This window comes from Python bivittatus, unplaced genomic scaffold (genome assembly GCF_059951505.1).
Source record: "Python bivittatus isolate LINGU-HERP-01145 unplaced genomic scaffold, Pbiv_v1 ctg000240_np1212, whole genome shotgun sequence".
Lineage (NCBI taxonomy): Eukaryota > Metazoa > Chordata > Lepidosauria > Squamata > Pythonidae > Python > Python bivittatus.
In genome coordinates, this window is record NW_028277051.1 from 1,247,694 (window position 1) to 1,272,970 (window position 25,277).

The 25,277-nt window shown below is 55.2% G+C and overlaps 1 protein-coding gene across 1 annotated transcript; it reads right to left on the reverse strand.

Moving 5' to 3' along the window:
- Positions 1 to 143: 143 nt before the first annotated feature.
- Positions 144 to 24,174, reverse strand: SEZ6 (seizure related 6 homolog). The gene is made up of 14 exons (XM_088138713.1): positions 23,982 to 24,174; positions 18,772 to 18,957; positions 18,518 to 18,686; positions 17,694 to 17,860; positions 17,294 to 17,488; positions 16,453 to 16,591; positions 14,031 to 14,227; positions 12,954 to 13,148; positions 3,817 to 4,008; positions 3,339 to 3,536; positions 2,757 to 2,795; positions 2,342 to 2,462; positions 2,149 to 2,251; positions 144 to 819 (listed from the first exon to the last, which is right to left on the reverse strand). The coding sequence occupies exons 1-14, from the start codon at positions 24,079 to 24,081 to the stop codon at positions 787 to 789; spliced, it is 2,034 nt and encodes a 677-aa protein (XP_087994839.1). The 5' UTR covers positions 24,082 to 24,174; the 3' UTR covers positions 144 to 786.
- Between the last annotated feature and the right edge of the window lie 1,103 nt (positions 24,175 to 25,277).

Consider the following 25,277-nt stretch of genomic DNA (forward strand, 5'->3'; position numbering starts at 1 on the left):
AGTTGGAATTTCCCAGTGGTCTCCTATCCATGCATTAACCAGGTCCAAGCCTGCTTAGCTTCGTGGATCCGTGGAAGGTGCATCTGTTCCCGGAGATACAGTTCATGATTGACTCTGAAGTCTGAGAAACGCCGTCAGCCTTCTTTAACAAAATAGCGAGGGAGATATTTCTGCCATTCTGCCTGATTTCCCCCCCAGGCAGGCAAACCCAGGCTCACGTTTTGCTTTCAGTGACCCGGCGACGGCCCCGTGGAAGGCAGAATCCGTCCGCCCAGAATTCGGATGGCGAAGCGCCCGGTTTGCGGGAGGTCCTGGGAAGCCTCAGTTAGGGCAGGTTGTTGGAGGTCTGGTCCCGGGCTTGGAAAGTTTGGGGATCCAGCTGCGGTTGCTGAGGTCTGCCCTGGAGGGGTCTCCAGCCAGGCGTGGTTTTGCACGGGGGGGGGCATTTCTAGAGAGGCCTCGAGGGAAGGTGTGGGGAGCATCCCAGGAAGGAGGTGGGAGGGCGGGGCAGTGGGACACGAGAACTGCCCGGCTGAGAAAGGGCTTGGGGCTGATGTGGTGGTGGCACTGGGGCCCAGAGGAGGGGAGTCCTAGGGGGAGGGGGAGGGGGAGGGGGATGCCCCCATGGTCTGCCACGCGGAGAGCCTGGGAGGTATTTACAGGTCTTCTCAGTGCAGGGGGTCAGCCGTGGAAGGGAAGGTCACCAGAGAGCAGCAGGGATTCAGGGGGTGGGGCCCGCCCCTCCGGCTCCCCCCTTGAGGGCGGCGTCCGCCCTAGATGGAGACTTCATACGCCGGCATCTCCTGCAGAGAAAAAAGCCTGCAGAGGGTTGGGCCCTTGGACGCTTGCCTCCGAGGGCTCCCTGCCCCACCCCCCCACCAGCCCCCAAGGGACCAAAGCAGACTACATGTCTTCCCAGCTTGGTGTGGCCTTCTGTGGCTCCCCGCAGGCCCCCCCACCAAGGGGGCAGGAGCATGCCAAAGACTGAAAACTGCCCTTTGTGAGCAATACATCTTATTCCTTGGCCGGGGGATTCCTGGGCACCAAATCCCCACTGTTAATCCCAAGAGCAGTGATTCTCAACCTTGGCCACTTTAAGCTGTATGGACTTCAACTCCCAGAATTCCCCAGCCAGCCATGCTGGCTGGGGAATTCTGGGAGTTGAAGTCCATACAGCTTAAAGTGGCCAAGGTTGAGAAACCCTGCCCTAGAGAAGGAGGCACGTCTCCTCTGCATGCTTTGCAGAAATGTGCTCTCCCCAAGCCTGGTCTTGTCCTTAAAGCCAGCCTTCCGCAGGCCAAATTCCTCACTCCCAGCTTCACTTCCAGCCTGTTTCGTGGTAAGCATCCTTGGGGCTTTTTTCCTCCCAGAGCGCTGCTGATCAACGATCCCCTTTTGAAAACGCTCAGCGTGGCTGCAAGCAGCTTGGGCAAGAGGATGCTGGTGGGCGGCTGTCTCTGGGCGCTACCGTGTGACTAGTTTGGCCCAGGGATCCACGGATCCACGCCTGGATTCCCTGCCCAGCTGGCAGCCTCTCTGCTTGCTCCCCAGGGCCTCATCCTTGCTCCCTGGTCCCCGTCCTTTGATCCTGGGTCGGACTCTGGGAAGCTCAGCCTCTTTCCAGGGTTAAGTCCATACAGCTTAAAGTGGCCGAGGTTTCCAGGGGTCTCTGTTTCTCCTAAAAAGTAGCTGCTGCCTCTGAGTGTTTCCTGCCCCAGAGGGGGAACTACATCTCCCCCAGCAGTGGCACTGGCTGGTGCCACCAAATTGGAGGCAACCGTGGAGAGAAGAGAGGGCCCCCGTGGCACCTTCTAGACAGCCTCTGCACTACGGTGGCTACACAGAGAGGGCCTTGAAGGTTTCGGAGGGTTTCAAGTCCTTCCCGTCCCTTCGGGAAGCTAAAAGAATCACTGGAGGAGGCGGGATGCAAATAAATTAAGGACCGGTAAGGATGGGAACGCGATCCACCTTTTGAGAAACGTTTTAGAGGGAAAAGGGTAGCCCTGAGCATCTTCCCAGCCAGCTCTGCTGAGCCTGGCAGCTGGGGCTGATGGAGGTTGTAATCTGTCACCACCAGGCTGAGGAGGAGAGGTGGCCCTCCTGCCCCACCATCTGGCGCAGCTGGGAAAGGAAGGGGTGGCCACTTACTCCGGTCTCGTAGGTGGGATTGTTGAAGGCTGTGTCGCCCGTGATATGGCTGTAGGGCTGTGACGTTGAGAGGGGCGCTGCCATCGCCGGCTTCCCCTGATGACTGACCAGCCAGAGAAGAGGGAGAGAGACCGGGGTCACAACACGCAGGGGGCTGCCCTGCCCGGCTGTCCCGCCCAGCGCCGCAGCTCACCTGGAGACGCACAGGTACATGGTGCCCAGGAGAAGCCCGACAGCAGCCACCGGCAGGAAGACGGCGAAGGCCACGCTGGATCCTTGCGACGGGTCCCTGCCTGGCACCACCTGGGCCACCGCTGCCGGAAAAGGGAGCGAGGGGAGGCTCAGTTCGGGGGGCACCTGCCGTGCCGGAGGGAGGGGGAGAGCAGCACCCAGGAGCTCAGCCGAAGGGGTCGGCGTGTGGGGCGCCAGCAGGGGTGTCCGCAGAGTGGTCGGGAAAGGCAAGGGGGCAGCCATGATGACGTACACCCAGGCAGGCAGAGTTCGATTGCACCCACGCAACCCCGCAGGCGCCCCTGGGCAGAGCGAGGCTGGCCCCCTCTAGGCAGCGGCGTGGGCAAAGGCAGTCTTTCAGATCCTCCCAGGCTTACCGTCCAGGTTGGGGTTGGCATAAAACTCATCGCTGGAGGCTGGAAGAGAAGCAGGAGGCAGCATTGGGGGGGTTGCAAACTGGTAGGAAGGGAAGGTTTTAATGCTGGAAAACCCGGGAGCTGTTCCCAAAGCAATTCTCACTGCCCAGAAATCTGCCGGCAACAGCTGTCCCTCAATACCCTAGACCAGGGTTTCTCAACCTCAGAACTTTAAGATGGGTGGACTTCAACTCCCAGAATTCCCCAGCCAGCCTTGCTGGCTGGGGAATTCTGGGAGTTGAAGTCCACCCATCTTAAAGGGGCCAAGGTTGAGAAGCACTGCTCTACAATGTGCAGGAAAATCAGCTTTGGGGAAAGCGACTGACCAGCTTCCTTTCAAAAGCCTCCAGATGCTGGTTCCTTCTTCACCAGCAGGAACTCAGATGCTGGCACGGGTTCGGCAGACTCATGCAGCTGAAGACCCCCCCTTACAATACGTGGGGTCTGTCCACTGTGCAGAGGACTCTGGAGGTGGCCGCATGTCCCCCCCTTCCATGGGTAGCTGACACTGGGCCCAGATCCCCGGGGAGCCCTGGGACTGACCGGCTTTGCAGAGCGGGGGAGGGCCGCTCCAGTGCGAGGGGTGCCCAGGCAGGCAGCGGAGGACGGTGTCGCCCAGCAGCAGGTAGCCGGCGGCACAGGAGAAACGCAGGGTGGCCCCGGGCTGGTACAGCCGCTTTTCGGGGTGCTGAGCGCCATGCTCGGGTCCGCCCGGATTGCGGCAGGGTTCGTAGACCTCGTCTGGAAGAAGCAGAATGCCAGGAGGTGAGCCCACTTCCTGCCCACCTGCCCTTCCTTTCTGTTCTGTCACTGAGCTTGCTCACTTATTCTTAGATCTGCAGCCTGCCATGGGAGGAGCAGCTTCAGCATTAGAAAATGACCCTTCGAGTAAATGAGTGGCTATTCCTGAGTCCTGGGCTCTCGAGAGCCTCGGTCCTCGCGCATGCAGAAGACCACGGCTGCTGCCCACGTGTTTCTCCAGGGCAGAACGCCCTGGATGTGGCCGCTCTGCGTGGCTTACGGATGCATTTGGGGAGGCGGTCGCTCCACTTCGGCCCCCCAGCCTGTCGGTCATGGCAGACGATCTCCCCACTCCCCGCCAGGACGTAGCCTTTGTCGCAGAGGAACTGGATGGTGGAGCCGACGGGGAATTTGTTGGCAGAGACCAGCCGCCGGCTGTGGTCCACGTCCCCGGGGTCTGGACAAGTGGTCACTGGGGGGAGAGAAAGACGGACGGGGTAGGCAGGGAGAGACCCCAGGGCAGAGAGGCAGGCCTCTGCCTAATCGGGAGCATCTATCCTCAGCTTTTTGCACAGGAAATTTAAAATGCTGCACGTGCACACGTGCACACACCCCACCTCCCCAATCTTGTTATTTATTTATTTTTTAAAGTGTTTTAATAGTTGTGACGTGGTTTGAATTGTTGGTTGCACGCCCCCCAGAGTCACGTGCAGTGAGATGGGTGGCCACAGAAATGTGTTTAGGAAGGAAGGAAGGAAGAAAAGACGGAAGGAAGGGAGGGAGGGACATTTATTTCTATGTTCGACAGGAATTCAGTTCTTTGGCAATAAAGGTGAAGGAAAGAGCAAGGATGCTCCACAAGACCAAGGGCTCATCCGATCCAGTTCCACAGTGGCCACCAGGTGCCCACGAGCAAGACGGGAGGGGGGCCGCACTCAGATCCCGAGGATGCCCACTGAAGAGGGCAGGTCCCCCGCCCAAGACAGCGTCTGTGCTCCTTTTCATGCTCTGTAGAGGCTGCATTATAGGTTGAAATGATGGGAGGCCCACGTCCAGGGACAACTCATCCCATCCAGCGTGGTGCCCCTCCGTGGCTGGCCACCTATTCCAGAAGCCAAAATGCTGCCTCGGATCTCCACTTCGTCCCAGGTCGTTGGGTAGCAGAACCAGAGAAGATGCCAGGACTTGGCATGGAGTATTGGAAGCCTGGAAGTGGAATCCCCCCACGCAGGGGTGTCCACGGGGTATGGTCAGAGAGTCAAGATGGTGGCCCCAACGGTGCGATCAAAGCCCTGCCTGTTCTTTATGTGCAGCTCACATTTGGGGCGGGCGACTGGCACTCCTTCCTTCCTTCCTTCCTTCCTTCCTTCCTTCCTTCCTTCCTTCCTTCCTTCCTTCCTTCCTTCCTTCCTTCCCGCTCTCTTCTTTCTGGGTTTATTTTCTTTGCCATCGTCGCTCTTCTGCCGTGTGCTGGTTTTTGCGCGTGTGCCTGTGTCTTCGCTACTGTTCTTTGTTTTTAAATGTTTTAATGACTGTAAGCTGCCCAGAGTTGTTGAGCGTAGGGCAGCATATGAATTCAATAAATCATTATTGTTATTATTAAAAATGGATGGAGTTTCCATCACACCATTGTGGCTGCCATCTTGACTTTTCCGACCACACTCTGCAGACACCCCTGCCCGCACCTCTGAAGGGCACAGCTGGAGCATCCCAGCGCACCAGGACGGGTCACGTGACTCTACAAAAGCAGCGGTTTGTTTGCGAGCGGACTTAAAGTTCTTGCGCTAATTCCACACACTCCCTCTCTGGAAGACTTAACCGGTACCGAAAGTGTACAGATGGGTAGCAAAAATGGGGATACGGGAATACTATACAGTAGCAACTGACCAGCCTCTTCTCCCCTCGGCTCCAATGCCCGAATCGAAGAGCAGCGCAAAACGATGTTGAGGATACAGCGAAAATGAATTTAAGTTGCTCGCTTCTCCAACAGGACCACTGCCTGAGCACCAAAACAAACTGTAGAGCAGAGTTTTCTTGTTCGGTGCAAGACCTCCAAGGGGCTCTGGGGGACTGCCCAGCATTTATTTTTAGCACCAAGGTATTTTTTCCCCCCTGGGCATTTTTGAGAAACGCCTGTGGCATGCCTCCGCCTGGGCACTGTTTTATTGCACACTGCCGTGTTTCACGCTATGCATTTCTACGAGCCCATCCAGCGATGGCCGTGGCTAACAGAAGATGGCGAGCTGGAAAGTAAGAGGGGCAAACAGCAAAGAGCAGGAATTAATGAATGAAAGAAGAAAGAAAAAAAATAGATGTGTGTGTCTGAAACCAAGAAAGGAGGAAGATGCAATAGATCTCAATGAAGATAGCCTGATCTTGTGAAGTGGAACTGAGGAATGCACACAGAAAAGTGAAGGTGGGGGTTTCGTTATGAATGGAAGGGCCAAAATGTGGGTCAGAAGGTGTGAATTGGGCGCAGCAAGACTTCTGTATGCACAATTTTGGAAAACCCAGACACTACCAACAATACAAGAATGGTTGTTAAAACTGATGGAAATGGCAGAAAATGATAAACTGACTTGTTTATTAAAAGAAAATTCAAATAATTATTACCTTAAAGAATGGAAACCATTGATGGACTATTTGCAAAATGCAGGCAGGGCGAAGCTTCCATGGGGATTTGCAGACTAGATTATAAATGTAATGGGATGTGTTTTGACAAAGAATTATTCCTACTTAATGCATTAAAAACTAGCACTTATGACACTCTTATTATTCTTAAGACCGGAGATAGATTGGAAGCTATCTATTTTTCATGTCTGTCTTTTCTTTATCTCACTTTTTCTTTTCCTTTTCTTTATAATTTGTATTTTCAATTTTCTTTTTCATTTCTAAGTTTTAACTTTGTAATCTTAAAATCTCAGTAAACTACTACTAAAAAAAAGAAGGTGTGAACTGGGGTCATCTGGTTCCTGTGGCTGTGTATAAACGTAGGGATCCAGAGGTTGGCGACAGTTGCCCGTTATGCTCCAGCAAAGGGCAATAATGGAAGAACCAAAGGTGAGTTTGGGGAAGAACTGTACAACATTTGGAAGGGGGTCCAGGGGAAAACATATTCTTTTTGGATGGGCGAGAACAAGATGCAGATGTACAGAAAAAGCGTTTGGGCCAACGAGACCCAAAGATGCACGAGAACCCTGATTAGCGTCTCTTTCTGTTCTGCTCCGAGATGGACTCTAGCTGGACTCTGGGCAGGTGCGGCCGAGGCCCCGGGGGTCAGTCTGGTGCTGCGGCCTGAGAGGGGTTTGAGTCGGTGCGGCCTGAGGCGGGCGGGGGTCTCTGCTCGGTAAGTTTGGCCACCTGTTTATTGCGCTCAGCCCCCCTGGGTTGTGAAGGCAGCCACAGAGGGGACCTGTGGTTGAGTCCACGCTGCAGGGTCGGGCTCTTCCTTCCTCTGGGGTGGGTATTGGTTGGGGGGGAGAGATCACGCCCTTGGCCCCTCCTGTGTGGGGTGCTGTGGGGTTCTACTCTCTTTCCCCCCTTTTCAACATCTACATCTGTGTTTCTCAACCTTGGCAACTTTAAGAGGTGTGGACTTCAACTCCCAGAATTCCCCAGCCAGCATGGCTGGCTGGGGAATTCTGGGAGTTGAAGTCCACACCTCTTAAAGTTGCCAAGGTTGAGAAACACTGACTACACATAAACAATGGATGAGGTCATCCACCAGTTTAGGGTTCAGTATCATCAATATGCTGACGATATCCAATTCTATCTTTCTACTCCAGGCCAGCCAAGTGAGGCTGTTGAGGTTCTGGTTGGGGAATTCTGGGAGTTGAAGTCCACACATCTATTCCGTCCCCCAGATCCGAGGATTTTTCATCTACGCTCTTGGATGGGGTAGCACTCTCCAACTGAGGAACAGTGCGTGATCTGGGGTTCCTCTTGGATGCGCAGCTCAAACGGCAGGTAGCAGCTGTGGCCAAGGGGGACTTCACTCAGCTCCCCCTGTTGCACCAATGGCACCCTTCCTTGGATCAAGACGGCCTTCAGACAGTTACCCATTGCCTGGTCACCTCATGGCTTGACTACTCCAATGCACTGTACATGGGGACGCTCTTGAAAACGACTTGGAAGCTTCAGTGGGTCCAGAATGTGGTGGTGTGGGCAGTGATGGGCACGCTTCGGTGTGCCCACGTGACACCCCTACTTTGCAAGCTGCACTGGCTCCCAGGAGGCTTCTGGGTGCAATTCAAGGTGCCGGTTATGACTTATAAACCCTACATGGTGTAGGAGCCGGTTGAGGGGCTACCTATCTCCTGTGGTATCTACCAGGGTTGGCGTGCTCTGGGCCCCTTCAGTTGAACAGTGCCATCCTTGGGATCCAGAAGCAGGCCTTCTCTGCCGCAGCGCCCGCCCTCTGGAATGAGGTCCGGGTGGTTCCCACCCTGATGGCGTTCCGCAAAGCCTTGAGACCCGGCTCTTCTCCCAGGCCTTGGGCTGAGACGGATGGGGGCCCTTGGGGGACCTTGTTCTTTTAATTTTCAGTTTGCGTACTGTGTCCAGGTGCCATCTTGTTTGGGTCTATACTGGTTTTTATGATACTGTGTGATGGAAGGGTTTGGTGAAGGCCGCGCTCGGGGAGATAAGCATTTCCTTAGTCCCCAGCAGGAGCGTGGGAAGGTTAAGAGGAAGAGGCTGGCACCACCCTAAGGAATTCGCGGTGTTTGCTTGCTGGCTTGGGAAGTTTAGATTCAGTCTGGCGAGATTCTGTCTTGTGGGTGGAAGCTAATAAAAGCTACCGAACTAGACCCGTACTGGCTCATGGGGTTCTTTGGGCTGAACCCGACATACTGCTTGTGAGTCATCCAGAGCCAGTTGGAATTGGGCAGTGTCCAAACTGAGATAAATAAATAAGTAAATATGTGGTTTGAGCGTACATCTGTTCATGCATTCATATGGCAAATGAATTAATACAAATGTATAAAGTATGGTTGATGTGACGTTTCTGATGAAAGACTGAGAGAATTAATGGAGGACAGAAAGGTGAAGAGAAGTTGTGAATGGGGGACAGACCATTATTTGATACTGTGAAGAATAAATCTTGGGAAAAAACTGACCTGAGAGGAAAGGAAAAACATGAGCGAAAGCAGAGGGACTGAAAGAAAAGTAAGTCCTGTATGAGAAAGTATGTGATGGATTAATTCTCCAGCAGAACGGATGGAGAGCGGTGAGAAGAAGAGGTGTTGGAGAGCATGACGTGACCGAGGACCACACAAGGGTGTGGCGTTGCGCTGACGGGAAAAGGACGCCTGGTGGAACTGAAGGGGAAGAGGCCACAGATGAGAAAAAGTGCACGTGCAGAAGATTTCTGCAAAAATAAAGATTTTGCACCATGTGTGAGAAAGAGAAAAAGACTGTTGCAAAGAGCGTAGTCAGAGCAAGGAACAGTCAAGATTAGAACACATAGAGGGGTTTTGATGGACATTTTAAAGTTGTGGGTGAAGCAAAGTGGGTGAAAAGGGCAGAGGGAGTGGAATTAAAAATAGAAGTGGGAAAAGGATTTGGGGCAATGAAACAGAAGTGAGGGAATGCTGGAAGGAGGATCTTATAAATTTGTATGGGAACGATCGAGGGAAGTTGAAGACCAGAACTGAAACAAATGCTACTAAAGTTACAGTCCAAAAGGATGAAAAGGAAGTAATAAACGCTCTGAGGATGTTGAAAAGTGGCATGGCTGCAGGAGTACCTGTGTAACTGAAGAAATGTTAATTTATGGATGTGATCTGCATGTGGAATCACTGTGCGCATTGTTTAATTTGCGCCTGAAGGCTGCATCTGTGCCAGATGATTGGAAGAACAGTGTTACTGTTCCACCAGACGGAGGGAAAGGGCGCAAGAGTTAATGCAAAAGCTACAGGGGGATTTGTTTGTTAAATGCGCTTGGAAAGAGCTCGGCTAATTTCTGAGTGGAAGGGTTCAATGGGCTACAATGAACAACATCGGGGAAGTACCTGGAGGCTTTATGCTAACAGGTGCGCAGACCAGATTTCGCTCTTCTGCAGGTCACTGGAAAATGCATGTGTGCGAGAAAAAGTTTATTGTACATTTGTGGTTTCAGAAAAAGCGCATGAATGGGCTTCAATTAGGGAATATTTTGCATAGATGCGGCCTTGAAGGCTGGGTGCTGACGTGACATAAGCAGTACACGGTGGAAGTAAAGTGCATGTAGGAACAAATGGCCTGCTTAATGAAAGGTTCGATGCTGAACAGGGAGAAAGGCAAGCAGGAGCGATGTCCCCGGGTTTTTAGTATATTTGTGGATCTAGGTATGAGGACTTGTGGGGACGACGACTTGGTTCTTTGCAAACGTTTGCGTGTTGCCTATTTTCAGGCACCAAACCATTCAATCAATAAATACTATTAATAAAAAGCATTAATAAACACCGCTGCTATTGCCAAGCAGATCCGAACACCCTGAAGAGGTCCGTTTTTACCATTTTATAAAATGCCAAAGAGAGGGGTGACTGTTGAGAATGCACTTCTCTGGGCTCCAACCCTCCGCCCCCCCCAACCTCCCCGAATATCAGAGGACGTAAATGTACACGTACTTTTATCTGCAGAGGGTGCCGCGTTGCTGGCCGAAAACTCAAAAGATCTGCAGTTAGGTGGATTAGATTATAGGATACAAAAAGCATATGGATCTGAAAACAAATGTATTAAAGATTAAGGCAGTGGTGCTTGACAGGGAAAGTGGAACAAATGATTGCAAGTCACCCATAAATGGTGACAAAATTGAGCAAGCAGATGAATTTGTGTACCTTGACGGAATGTCTGCTAAAGAAGCGAAAAGGATTGGAGGTGTTTTAAGATGAGAAAATGCTATAGAAGAATAAGCGGATAGCACGTGGCTGGCGGGCAGGACTGAATGTGGGGCAGAAGAAGTGAAAACGGTTCTCTATCAGAGTGAGTTTTGTTACGTGGAAAGAAGAGTTGGGTATGAAAGGAGAAAGATCAAAGCGAGCTGGAGGCAGTGGGGTTGGGATAAAACAAGACGAGAAAAGGCCAAAAATGGATGTGCCCCGGATGAGCGTGGAAGGGAGAGGAGTAAGAAATGTGTCACCGAAAGAGAGTGAAGGACACAACCAGTGTCTGAAGGCAGAGTGGACGGAGGGAGAGGAAGGGGAAGAGGTGGCTGGCTGGAGCTAAGGAGTTTCCCCGAAAGAGGGGGACGGAAGCTGGACGACCCGAGAGCAACGGACGATGCGGGGACTGAATGTGGTGGAAGCGAGAACAGCAAGGGGTGGAGAGGGACAGCGCAGGGCGTTAGCTGCTCTTTTTACACTGGTGAAAGGAATGGCTTTAGGGTCAGGCTGCACGACAGTGCATGCCTGCAGACGCTTCCCTAGCCGTGCTGCCGGCTCCTTTGGGCCAGGTCTGAAAGCCAACGTGGCCACTGACCCCACAGCCTTTTCTATCCCGCCTGCGTTCAGAGGAGCAGGGGGCTCTCAGTCGCCAACGGCCACCGGGTCCCCTCTTCTCCCTCTACAGACTGTTCGGATGTTCATGCGTTTCTATGGCCTCTCAGATAATTCTGGGAAGCATCAGTTGCACCACGCAGGATACTGACTTTCTCTTACTGGGGTTTCTTATCAGGTCCTTGGCCAGGATGCCGGGGTCCTTGAAGTCCACCCGGTCACTGGCGCCCTGTGATGGGCGCTCAGCAGAGTCGGCAAGCCTCAAGTTCCTTTCTTCCTCGTTCATTCTGCAAATGCCCAGCTTGCCCAACGTAATTGGCCCCACACAGGCAACTTATTTGCTACGGTCCCCCTCTTCTTAACTTGGAGAGTTTACCCACCCTAGAGGGCAACAGTGGATCCAGCCCGTCCACTGTTCCAAATCTTATTCCGTTACATTTTCGGCCCGGTGCGTTTTGCCTTCTCTCAGTCACCCTGGGGTGCACGGAGGAAGGTCAACCATACGGCGGCCCGTGAGGGTGCGGGCCTGACGCTGCAGGCAGTGTCTAGAGATGCAACGTCAGTGGCCAAGCCGGCTTCCGGGCCAGCTCTGAAGAGCTCCCCAGGGCTAGCACAAAGCAGCCACCTGGCTCCAAAGCCACTTCACCGATAAACAGCAGACATGAAACCCTGCTGTTTATATTTCCTTTTCCCTTCGTTTGCTATTCCTTATTCCTTTTCTGCACTCGGTATAGCATCGCTTGCCCTGAAATCAGGGCTGTCCGCAGGGAGGTCAGCAAAGTCCACAGTGCGACGGAAGCGCCCCACGCGACCCGAGAGGAAACAGGCAAAACGTTGATTGCGCTGTTGTGGCCGTCGTCGGGACTTTGCTGGCCGTATCCCGTCTTACGTTAAAAATATACGCGCCCAATTTTGCTGGCTGGAAATCTGGGTGCGGAGGAGAGCGCCGCTTTCCAAAAGCCTCCTCCTGCCCTTCCAGACTTAGCAACGGTCCTCTCGTCGGCCAGCAGGGGGAGCTCTTGACACACCCAGGACACAGCCACGGTTGGGTTTCCAAATTGGGTGGCTTTTAGGAAATTTGGCCACCGCCTGGCTGCATCTGCTATTCCCTCTGCCCACCAGAGTCCTACCGCTTCCTTCTTATGCATGGAGAATTTGAGCCAGGTTTAGCTCCTGGGCAGGCCAGGGAGACTGGGAACGCCTCCACTCTGAATTCCTGGAGAGCAGCTGTCAATCAACGTCAAGCGTGATTGATCTGAGAGGAGAAGGGGCTGGCTCAGCATCCCCTATTGCTATTTTAAAACGTGGGACCTTTTTCCTGGGAAATCACGGGCAGGTTAGAAACAAGGCGGTGTGTCCCCCCCAAATCCAGTGCATTTTAAAGTCTTTTTAAGTATGCTTCACTTCGTTGTATAGGATGTTAAACAACAGAGGAGGTGTGAGAACAATCAGCTGTGTGTTCCCCACCACACACACACACACACACACACACACACACACACGTGGCTCAGGCCCCATCACAATTCCCCCATGCAGCTGATGGCGTGGGGCACCCAGAAGGACCTTCCCTCCAGCAGGGGCATCCAGAAGGCCAGGGGTCAAAAAAGTCAAGATGGGGGCCACAGCCATGTGACCAACGCTTCACCTGTGTTTATTTATTTATTCAACTGGTATGGCTGCTGATCTCAGCAAGTGACTCTGGGCAGCGAACAATCTTAAAGTAAATTAAAAACCTGTTTCCATCATATGTACAAAAATTACTCATGATGGAAAATTTTCTCTTGGAAAAAGGGAGCAGCTCTGATTTTCATCTGGAGAGAAAGCCTCAATCTGCTCCCAGATGCGCCTGCGGTTTGCAGAGGCTTCCCTCCCCTCCCCTCCCCGATGGGCACAGACGCCGGGCACGCAGGGCCCTCCTCCCAGCCCTGTATCGGCCTCTCACCTCTCTGGCAGGACGGCAGGTCCCCGCTCCACATCAGGTCCCAGTGGCACATCAGCAGCTCTGTGCCCACCAGCTCATACCCGGGATAGCAGTGGTAGGTAACCACGGCCCCGTGGATCAGCTCCGGGTGGGAGGTGGTCTTCCAGCCGTTGGGGATTTCAGGGAGCTCCGGGCAGGTGTCGTTACGGGGCACCTCTGCCGGGGAAGAAGACCGAAAGGCGCGCGGGAGGCTGGCAAGGGACGCGGCTGAGCAGGGGCTCCTTGGCAGCCATTAAGGGGGGAGGTGAGCCCCTCTGCCCTGCATCCCGCGCCTACGAGAGGCAACGGGAGGCCTGCGAGGAGGAGAGAGGCGCCGCGAGCTCTCTCCAGCTGCGTTGTGTCTCAAAAGGTAGACTGCCCCTGACGCTGGAGGCAACATCTAGCCGTCCGTTTAGAAGCGAGAGGGCCGTTGGGGTCTCTCCTTCCACTTCCTGCTCGCTGCATTTCACGGCAGTGTCATTTTTTTTCTTCACTGCCAATCAGAATGGCTAATGAACCCCGAATACTGAAATAACAATTCCTGGGGCCGTATTTAACTGATTGGTTCGACTGCCTTGAACGAAGAGTACGGATCCCTTCGGTGGGTTCAGTTTTGAGCCCAATTTGGGCAACCCGACCCACTCAGAAAGGCCCCCTCGGCAGCCGTCGGTCACCTCCATTCCTCTGCCTCCGGCTGCCGTCCTGTGGCGTTGAACCCTGTTGGTTCACCGTGTCCTGGGGGGAGAAGGCCTTCCTTTCTCCCCCTTGGATCTCCCACCCCTGCGGGGTTCCCAGAGGAAGAGAGGAGGCAGGGAGGGACCCCCCACCCACCCCGGCTTTCTTCCTAAGCTGAGCCCCCCAGGTTTGCCCCCCTTCCTTACAGGGAGCCGCTTCAGCCCCTGCACCGTTTGGGGTGCCCCCTCTTCCCCCGCCCCCGGACGAGATGTGGGGCGGGGGGCCGGAAAGCAATGCCTTGGGCATCCCGCCCCGGGTGGGGATTTCTGGGAATCGCGCCCCCCGCGGGTCGGAAGCTCACCGCAAAGCAGCTTCTGTGCTTACCGGCAAAGTGGACGATGAAGCCGTGCCGGTAGCCCACGGCGCCGCTGCCGGGATCCGACTGGAACTGGATGGTGACGTCGGCCATGGACGTGTACAGCTGGAAGCGCCGGTGGAAGCCGGAGTACTGGCCCAGGATGCGGGCCGTCAGGTCGTCCCCGTCGTAGAAGGTGAGCGTGTCCCCTCTGCCGAGGCGCAGCCTTTAAGGACAAGTGGGGGGGGGGGTTGCGGGGACGGGGCTCTGTCAGCAGGGGGCAACCCGACAATTCACGGAAGGGCGGGGCCCTCCAGAGACCACCGCTGCTGAGAGCTGCAGGCCTGTCCCGTCTCCAGGTCAAGCAGGGCTCCCAGCGACTACACGGACAGGTCTGTGTAATTTGCTTGGCGACAAATTGTATTCTCAGCCTAGCCTCCAGGTCCGGATTTCCTAGTGGTCTCCCATCCTATTTCTGATGCGCTTAGAAATCAGCCAAGGGTGTCCATGGGGCGTGGTCAAAAGAAGTCAAGCTGAGGGCCACAATGGGGTGATCGAAGCTCGTGACTGCAACACACACAAACACAGGAGGAGCTCCGACTGCACCGTCGTGGCCGCCAGCTTGCCTTCTTGACCACACTCTGTGGACACCCCTGAAATCACCCAAGGACAGCCAGGCGCTGCCATCTAAGGCTGGCACACTCTTCATCTTGTCTTCATCGAAAGGGGGATCCAGAAAGCTCGGCTCCCCGAAGGCCAGCCCAGGATCTCTCCCCCTCCATCCCGACGACCAAGAGGCCGAGACCGGGGGTCTGGCTCTCCTGACGCGGCCCCCTGCCCGGGTGGGCCATGGGAGGCATCAGCTGGAGTCCCTGTTTCGCCTCTTCCCGGCTGCCGGATCCCGAGGGGGGATCTGTCAGGGAGAGCAGAAGGAAGCCAACGGGAACACCTCTCTCGCCCCGCAAAGGATGGGTGAATCTGTCAGTCTCGGTGCCTCTTGTTTTCTCATTTCGTCAAACGCTGTCAAGCTCACTCTCCCCCCTTTTCTCACGTTCGGGAGAAGGCAAATTCAGTTTGTCAGTTTGGATCGGGGGGGGGGGAAGGCTGGTGCTCAAACGCGCGGGCCTGCTTGGCTGCGCATGGCTCCCGACACGCGTGCGTTTCTGACTCATGCTTTTGTAAACAACTTTCACTCAGACCCTGCCGTTTAGTTTCGTGTCAATAATGACAGGCGAAGTTGGAGGAATGACAAATTTCAGACCGTGCGTCGGTTCCAGAAAAATGCACGTTCAACGGCAGCTAAATGCATTTCTTCGCTGTGAAATCCGAGGTATCCCCCCCCCGTTGCGGGGGGGGGGAGATGCCGGACCCTGGCTTCAGTTTTTCCCTGCTTCAGGCTGCCCCCTCCTATGTCTACAGGACCCCCCTGGCCAAGAGGTGGCAAATGTTCCCTGCAAATCAGCCAGGGCTCGAGGGCTTCCCAGATCCGCCTCCCTTCTTGTCACACCTGCCAGATGTGGACCTCTGTGCACAACATCTGGGAGTTCTAACGATTCTCCTTTCTGCTTTTGGATCGTGGGGGCTGGCAAGTTTGGCCTTGAGAAAAGGCCGCGGGGGACACGAGGGCAAGATGTCTTCAGGAGGGGATCAAGCCCCATTCTTTTTCCTTCCAGGACCCGGAATAACCGCAAGCTCTAGGAAGGGAGAATCCAGTGGGAGCTTAGGGAAGAAACCCTTCCCAGTGGTCAGCGGTTGGACCGGGGCACCAGTGACCCCTGGGGTGAAGGGCTCTAATTCAGCTTCCTGCCCAGAACAACGGGTTGGAGCCAACGCCCACAAGGACCCCTTCCAACTCGGTGGTCCTTTCGTTCTACGAAATGCGACATTTTGAAGACTGACAAAGTTTTTTTTAATTGAGTACTTATTAAAAAAGTGTCTTTCCCACAACAGTTTAGGCCAATGTTTCTCAACCTGGGCCACTGGAAGAGCTATGCTGGCTGGGGAATTCTGGGAGTGGAAGTCCACACCTCTTCCAGTGGCCCAGGTTGAGAAACACTGGTTTAAACTGTTCTCCATCTTTCCTTTCTCACACGTAGTTCTCCAACATGCGTTGCTTTTTTTAAATTATGAAATGGATAAGTTAATCCCTTCACTGATATGATTAAAGGCTTATCCTGCTTTTTGTTCTTCCATTCGGTTGCAACAGGGGCCGCTGGGAGGTCAAAACAGTCAAGACGGCTGTTGTGGCTGTGCAATCCAGCCCCACCCCTTCGTTACATGCATTGCAACACACGTACGTTGCATGGCTGCAACGGCCGCCCTTGCTTTTTGACCCCCTCCACCCCACGGACACCTGTGGGTTGCAATTCTATTGGTTTACCTGCCTTAAGGAGGGCTTGGCCTGTGTGAGAAAGGATGTATCGTCTAGTAAGAGAGAGGCAGGCCACTCACACGTGTATGTCCAGCATGATGCGCTTGTCCTCTTCCACGTGGAGCCCCCAGATGCAGTCTTGCCCTTTTCCATAAGGCTCTGGCCAGTTGGGAGACAAAACCACGCCAGCTGCATCCGTGATCTCCCCGCTGCACACCGCTGTTGGGGACATATGTGAGAAAAAGATCAGTGGGGCATTGGTCCCAATAAAGAAGAAATATCAGCCTTGCCAGGTGGACCAGGCAGGAAACGCAACCAGATGAGCTCATTCTACTTTATGGTAAGGCTACATTAACAGAATCTTGCAAATCTGAAAGTACAATTCTCCTGCTGTCCCCTTTACAGCCTGAGAACTGAGGGAAGGTCTCTCCTGAGCTTCTTGCCCTGCCCACTATGCAGCTGCGGGTTCAACTCCCTCTTATCTGAGCCTTCCTTAGGCAGCATCTCTTCCCCTTGTCTCCCAAGGCCTTTCCCACATACCATTACATCCGTTGCCTTCACAGCCTGAGAAACTAGCGAGGGTCCCTCCTGAGCCTCTTTCTCCGCCCATTATGCAGCTGTGGGCTACGCTCCCTCTTATCTGACTGTTCCCTAGGCAGCATCTCTTTGCCCCATCTCCCAAGGTCTTTCCTACATACCATTGTAGAAATGAGCAGAAAGACTCGGGTGGGGGCCTCCCCTCTCCAGGAATTAGGTATTGTTTGCTTATGGAACGGCTGGGGAAAATCTGGCTGGGAGGGCAGCCGCCCCAGAGGACAAGCAGGACCGATGCAGGCGAGCCACATCGTCCCATGTTGCAGGAAGGGGCTGAGAGCAGTGATGGTTTGCAACCCCCCAGCCCCATTCTTCCCCAGCACTCACCTCGGCAGGCTGGCTCTGTCTCGTTCCACTGGGGGTTGGCAGGGTCCACGCACTCGATGATGACAGAGCCCTGCTCCAGGGTGTAGCCGGGCTCACAGGCAAACTCCACGGTGGTGCCCACTTTGTAGCTCCCGTTGCTGGTGGTGAAGTTCCCATACTTGACAAACGGCTCGTAGCAGTGGCCGGGCTTGAAGGCTGCAAAGGGCAGAGCGGGCGCAAAGGAAGGCTCGGCCCCTCTCTTTCGGCAGGGCTGGCCCTCGGGTGACTGCTGGACTGCAACTCCCATCAGCCACAGCCAGCACAGCAAATGCTGGAAATGGTAGGTCAGGGTCCTCCAAAGGGACTGGGAGCTCAGGGAATGCGGTGGGTGGGGCCTCTGCCCCCATCCTTGGCCACTTACCCTCATAGCGCAGCGCCACGCCGGCAGCCACCCCGCCGCTATCGGTGGAAAGCTCAACAAAGAAGCCACGGGTGGTGCTGACCAGCCCCTCGATGGGCAGATATTCGACTTCGTACGAGTCGTACACGGGGGGCGCCTCGATGTTGTTCCCATTCCGGATTATTAGCCTGCAAGGAAGAGGGACGGGTTTTCTCCCTGAGACTCACGAGGATTTCAGGATGCGGGGGGGCCAAAATGTCAAGATGAGGGCCACAGCTTATGTGCATTGCGATGCAGGTTAAAAAAAAAATGGCAGAGTTGATTATTTGGTGGTGGGTGCCGTCTTGATTTTCTCATGCACCCCCATTCCCCCCCCAACTTGGGGTGCTGGGAGGACCAGTTTGAGCAGGATGAAGGCTGCCTCCGGGGGGAAGATACAGCCCCCTGCAGAAGAGGAACCATGGGGGCTCTTGACCAGGGACCTCCCATCCTTCAGTCTTGCACAGCCATTGCCCTAGGGGAGTGTTTCTCAACCTTGGCGGCTTTCAGGGGCATGGACGTCAACTCCCAGAATTCCCCAGCCATTCTGGGAGTTCACGTCCATGCCCGAAAGCCGCCAAGGTTGAGAAACACTGCCCCAGAGGAGCGTTCTTCGGTAGGTGTGCTCTCCTTCAGCTCAGCCTACCTCAAAGGGCTGTGGTGGGGATAAAACGGGTGGTGGGGAAGCAGCCAAGGCCATGGCAAAATATCCTTTTTCTGGGGGGGCAACAAGTCCTCAACAGAAAAGGTCACACCCCCCCCGCAGCTTCCGCGTCCCTCGCTCTCTGGGTCCTCCGAGGGCCCACCTGTCATCATCTTCAGCCAAGGAGACCTTCTCGAAATGCAGGTGGAGGCGCTGCCCGGGGGGGGCCTCCAGCACCCAGTGGCAGGTCAGGTTGTTGCTGTAATTGGCCGGAAACCCCGGCGACACGATGCGCCCGGTGGTGGCGTTCTGGATCACCCCGCCGCACGCCGCTGCAACGAGAGTGGGCGCTCAGGGGACGGGCAAAGCGAGTTGGGGTCCAGGGCAGGCGTGGCTCCCCATCCCCGGCTCACTCACCGATGCAGGCCGGCTCCTGGCTGCTCCAAAAGGGGTGGGTGGCGTTGAGGCAAGCCAGACAGGGCTTCCCCGCCAGCTGGTAGCCGACGACGCATGAGAAGCAGGCCTGGCCACCCGGATGGGTGCTGGTGACGGAGACGTCCCCGTAGGCAGGGCGCGCAGGGAAGGCGCAGCTGAGCAAATAGGCTGGGGACAGAGGAAAGCCCAGCGCGGGCGGCTTTGCGTCAGTCCCAAGCACGGGGGTCAACAGCCAAAACAACCCCCTCCCCACTGGCCCGGGCGACTGAGCTCTTCCCCATCACTCGCTGCCACGTCAGAAGTGGGCACTCGGGCCATTTGCCCAGGCTGGCAGCAGCAGCTTCCCCAGCCCCAGTTGGAGAGGCCAAGGGTTGAACCCAGAGCCTCCTGCCTGCAAACGAGGCTTCCCCTTTGCAGTTGCTGCCTGCAAAGTGAACCGTTGGCAGCCTGCAACGTCTCCTCCGCGGGCTTCCTGCTATTTTCCCATTTGCAGCTGAAATCCCAGCTAATATGATTTCTGCCCCTCTCCTGGGGGCTCTTGCAGGGGCTCGCCAGCGTTGCCTTAACAACCACGGCGGGCCCTCGGATTCTGCCTTGCCATTGGTCTTGCTCGCTGGTGGCTGCCGTAGCACTCTGCTTCTGGCAATAATAGCCCCCCCACCCCAAAGAAGCTGGTAGCGGTGGCCGCGGTTAAGAAACACGCATGGATCATCTGCAGAAGGGAGAGCTTGACCGTCTCTACTCAAAAGACAGCCCTATCCGGTATCCTCTAGGCTGCTGGCTGGGGAGGATGGGTTTTTTAATCCATCCTGTCTGGAGGGCCCCAGGTTGGGGAGCCTGGCCTTGCACAATACGCTTGTCCAAGGTGGGTAGCTGGGTTGCGTGAACTTAGCCACGCTCTTTACGTGTAGGGTGAACCAGGCGATCACACGAGCCACAACAGGCTTTGATGCGGGGAGGGCTGCATGCGAGGTGACCAAAGAACTGTGTTTTGCTAACACAGGCGCAGCCTTGGTGGATCAGGCCCCCCCGAAAGTTGCTGCTCCCTGCACGGCCAGCCTGAGATCCCGCTTGCAGGCAGGAGATGAACCCGTCCCTCTCTCCTGCCCTTCCCTGCAGATGGCTTTTAGACTTCTGCTGCTCCCCCCTCCCCAGAGAACAGCGGGTCTCCGATGCATTGACCCAATCCCATGCTAAAGCCCACCAACGGTTGGGGTGATCACAGCTTGTGTGAAGAAAGACCCCACCCCACATCTCCTTCCAGTCACGTCACTGAATGGCCCCTGGTCCTATCTGGAGAGGAGAAAAAGTTCTCCCAATCCATTTTCTTTCATGCCAGGCACGCTTGATATACCCTGCGGGCATGCATGTAGAGACCAGTGTTTCTCAGCCTTGGCCGCTTTAAGATGAGTGGACTTCAACTCCCAGAATTCCCCAGCCAGCCTCTGAAAGCGGCCAAGGTTGAGAAACACTGGTATAGACAGGTAGATATGCACATCCATTAATCATATATCATATCATATCATATCATATCATAATATAATATGTGTCTCTCTTCCTCTCTGTCTCTCTCAACCCAAATGATCAGAGACTCCAACACCTTCCTGAAGGAAAATGGGAAGGATCTCCATCCGTCCATCCGTCTGTCCATCCATCCATCCATCCATCCAGAATCCTGACCCTTCCCTCTGGCCATTTGGGTCACCCACTTCTGCAATCTCCTTTCTCAGCTGGACGTTGCGGTATTCCGAGGTGGCGCTGTCATAAATCTCCATAAGAGCATTACCACGCTGGCAGCTTTATTTTCAACCCGTTCCCTCCGCTGTGACCCCGAGATCTTTCCTGCTTACCCACAGACGCTCAGACCCCAACGCATCCTCCCCGCCCGTCCTTTCTCGCTTCCTTAAAAGAACAGCATTTCTGGGCTGACCGACCTTCCACCCTGTCTAAAGAGGGGCTCCGGGAGCGTTTCTCAGCCATTTCTGGGGTTTGCCCCAGGAAAGACGGGCGGCCTTGTCAAGTCTCAAGTCCAGACTGAGGACGAGCATGTTAAAGAGCACCGGCCCCGTCACAGATCCTTCAGGGACTCCTCTCTCAACCCTTAACTGAGAAAATCGCCCCCTTATTCCTTCTCAGTGCTTTCTGTCCTTTTTAACCATTCGTTTATTTGGGAAACTACCCCAATCCACTGAGACGCTGGGCCGCACATCACCAAGCAGTATAAGGCCCCCAAAATACACAGGGAAAAAACCAACGAATATAAAATAATATAGCAGTTCATGCAATAGTCGCTCAGTATCATTCAAGGCTTTGCCACTTCAACTGGGTCTCTGATGGAGCGGGCAGGGGGCCACCTGGGTCCTTGACCCACGCCCCTCCTGGCTTCTGGAGGGGGCAGCAGGAGGTGTGACTGGCCGGGTGGGGAGGCTGCCAAACCTGGGGGGGGGGGAATGATGCCTGTGGCCATGAAAGAGGCTGGGGTGTGCCCCCTCCTTGAGATGCCCTCCCTGGATTCAGCCACATTTGGCCTCTCTCAACTTTCTCTGTTTGGGGAAGAGAAGGGGGGGAGCCAGCCTGGAGTGCCCTAGAAGAAGTGGGTTTCTGGATCTTTGCCATCAGGATTCAGGGCTGGGCATGGGACCAAAATGCTAGCGGTGACACTGACGGGACCTAGATGGGGGGAGCGCACCCTTCCGGTCCTCTCAGGGCCATCGACACCATTGCCCACGGGATCCTTCCAGACAGCCGGCAGGGGTGTCCGCAGCAATGGTCCCCGGCTTCAAAATGGCAGAGGCGGCTGAGCAACCAAATCCTGCCCCTTTTAAATGCGCGTTGCACGCACTGCACACAGGCCAACAATGGCCAGCAAAGGGGAAAACCGGAGGCTCCGTCCTGCAGCGGATTTGCTCCTTCCGCTCCCCATCGGTGGCTGTGGGGAGGAAAGATTGAGCCCCGGGGGGCTCACTTGCAGGGCGCCTCCCCCCCATCTCACGTCCACACAAAGTTGCTGGGAAGGTGCCGCAGGTCGTCTTCCCCCTTCCTGCAAGCCTGGCTGGGCCAGCGAGGCCACGGAGGCGTGGTCCAGCCCCGGAGGCCACGAGGGTCTGGACGGGACAGAACAGACTGCAAGTGACCCCAGCAAGAGGGAGTCGCTCTTTGTCCAGCACAGCAAGGGCTTTGCAAGGAACAGCCAACCCTCTGCGTCGAGCCAGAAGCCAGCCGGTGGACATCATTATCACTCCCGCTTTGCCCCGGTTCAGTGGCTGCTCCAGGTTGTCTCAAAGGTGGCCCCGGCCAGAGCCTGCTGCAGCCATCAGCCAAGGTGGGACTGCAGCTGGCATCCCAGCCGGGGCTGGGCTCGGCCTGCTGTTAGCCAAGTCACGGCGCGTCTTCTTTGGAGGGACCACCCACCCACCCACCCTGAGGTCCCACAGGGACTGAGGCAGCTGTTTGCAGAAGAGCGGAGCTCCGCCTTGGGAGGAGTTTCTCTGGGTTTGCTTTGCCCCCCAGCCCCTCACAGCCCCCAGGCTCCAATTCAGGATTTTTACAGGCCCCGCTCTGGCCAGGAAGAGCCTCTGAAGAGGACCTATGCCCAGGGCTTCTGCGCCCAGTTTCTGAGCTGAAGTTCAGAGTTAAAAATGTTGGGTGAACCCAGCCTTTGGGACTAGCCACGCTGTGGGGAATGCTGCGGGGAACGAATTACCTTACAAGGCTGTTCTAAGCACCTGAAATGTCGCTTTGCATGGACTGGGGTAGTTGTGGGGGGCTCTCTGTCCTTGGGATGGGATGGCAAGGGAGCTCTGGCAATGCTATCAGAAGGCAGGTATAGTGACAGCTGTCCTCCCCCCCCCCCCCCCCCCCGGGCTCTGTGCAAATTCTGTTAATTGCTGGGACCAATTACCTCCCCATTAAGCGCTTCTTCGGTGGTGCCCGCTTTAACCTGGCAGCATCAGCGATTAGCTCCAGCAGCGATTAGCAAGCTCCCAATTAGTTAATTGCTCTGCAGCTGCAAGGGAAAATCCTGGCACCGTGGCACCCCCCCACCCCCAAACTGGCTGTGTGGGCAGGACAAGGGACATTTGGGGTCCCGCCTGCGCATTGAAGCATTTGCTAAGCGCCCCTGCCGCCTTTCTCTGACCGTATTCACCACGGTCAGCAGATCAGAGCTGCATGAAGAAGACTCTGCTTGGACTTGTGGTGGGCCCAGTGAAAACTATGGGAGGCCAAGGTCCTCTCGGGGTGGCTGAGAGCTACTATGAGCTCTGTGAGGTAGGCCAAGTCATGGAATTGGCCCAGCAAGGGGGCCAGGAATGCTCCTGGATTGTGGCAAGGCCAGTTAACAGAAGCGTGAAAGCCTGCCCCAAAGCTTCAATGCCCCCTTTGGAGGGACCACAAGATCAAGGCGAGGCAGTCCGGACGCTCTTTCTCATGCTTTTGACCATCTCAGGGCTGAGCAACCATTTCCACCTCCTTCTCAAGGAGCGTGCACGGTGCTGGGCCTCGTAAACCACTATCCTGACTCAGGAGGAGGCAGCTTCTCCTCTTCACACACACCGGGGCCACCCCCAAAAAAGTTGTAACCCCTGCTTTGATAGAAGAGAACACTACTTAGCCTACAGGCACTTTTCATCATTTACTGCCATTCCATTAAATCAAGTTTTGCCTCCATTCTGATCCTGTAATGCAGTGTTTCTCAACCTTGGCAACTTTACCATGTGTGGACTTCAACTCCCAGAATTCTTGCTGGCTGGGGAATTCTGGGAGTTGAAGTCCACACATGGTAAAGTTGCCAAGGTTGAGAAACACTGCTGTAATGTACGTGGGGATGACCTTGGGAGACAGGAGGGAGAGCCACAGACCGGACAACTGTCGTGGAAAAGATTTCTCAGCCCACAGAAGGAGAGGGGGAGGCGTGGGGAGCGTTTCAGAAGGGACCCTCCCTGGTTTTACGGAGTATAAAAGAGAAGAGGGGAGAAATACTTCCCATCTTGCAAGGTTCTGTTAATGTTACCCCGCAATAAAGTTAGAGCTAGCACTCCTGGTTGTGCTTCTTGGCTGGACTACCTCACAGGGCTAACAGATCCCTCTTCCTTTGCAGAGGGTGACCCCCCAGCCCTCCTCGACGCGCCCCAAATCACCCCTTCGGCTGTTCTGCCGCCGCTGCCTTGACCGCATCCCCGTGGGACTCTCACCTTCAAAGCGGAAGTGGAAGGTTCCCGGGTTGGCAGGAGAGGGGCTCTGGAACCGGACCACCACCTGGTTGGTGGGGCCACGGATCACCTGTCCACGCATCAGGAAGGACTCGTTGGCCAGGGGAACCGGCTCAATGCCTCCGAGCGTCTCCACAGTGATGGTCTCGCCTTCGGCAAGGCTGATGTTCTGGACCTGCGGGGGGAAGAGAATCCAGACGCTTCACAGGGCACCCTCCCACACCGGATTTGCAAGGGGCCTGGCAGTGGGGGACAAATGACAGCCCCTGCCCCGGCTGGTCCCAGCCAGAACCCTCGCGCCCCACTTCTGTCCCTGAAAACATCTGTATGCTATTTACCTTCCTCACTTCAAGTAGTACTTTTAACCTATTTTCTACAAAACAGACATCTCCAAACGGAGGCTAGCCTCTATTTTCGTTTTACAGGGTTCGAGAGCCCATACGACATTGCCAAACCTGGATGATCGCAAACTCCAAACATTTCCCATCTCGACAACTACGCACCAGGTTAGCTTTTGTGCCGGATTTCTCGAAACGCCAACCCCGTTTCCTTGTGAGTCTGGAAGGGCAGCTGAGGTGCTGAGTCACCCCCTTCCCCTTAATTCTAACTGGCAGAAATCCTGCCGTATCCAACGGCTTCATCCCGGATAAATTTAGCGGCTGGCTGGAAGGGCCGAAAGAGAGGCCAACGAAGCGAACTGGGACTTCGAGCAGAGAGGATCCAAACATTCGTTTCCCAGCAAAACGCATTGGCTTTGTTTATCCAAGCTGAGCGCCAGCCAAGCAGCGATGCAGCTGAAAAACCCCGCAGTCCTCGGCTGCAGCTGCAGACGTGTCACGTCCAGATCGAGAGCCATCACTCCGCCGCTCTATGCTGGCTTGGTCAGGCCAGGCCTAGAATACTGAGTCCGGTTCTGGCCATCGTAGTTTAGGAAGATCACCGATGAGCCGGAGCGTGTCCAGCAGAGAACAATCCAGATGAAAGGAAACTCTTAGGAGTGACAGGTGGAGGCAGTGGGCATGTCACATCTGGAGAAGACCGTACACCAATGTCTCTCAACCTCGGCGACTTGAAGACGTGTGGACTTCAACTCCCAGAATTCCCCAGCCAGCCCTGCTGGCTGGGGAATTCTGGGAGTTGAAGTCCACACGTCTTCAAGTCGCCGAGGCTGAGAGACACTGCCATAGGAAGATGTGAGAGCTGTCTCCAGTGTGTTAAGGACTGCCACGTAAAATAGGGGCTTTCAAACTTTTTCAAGTGTGGGACCCTGTTTGCTAA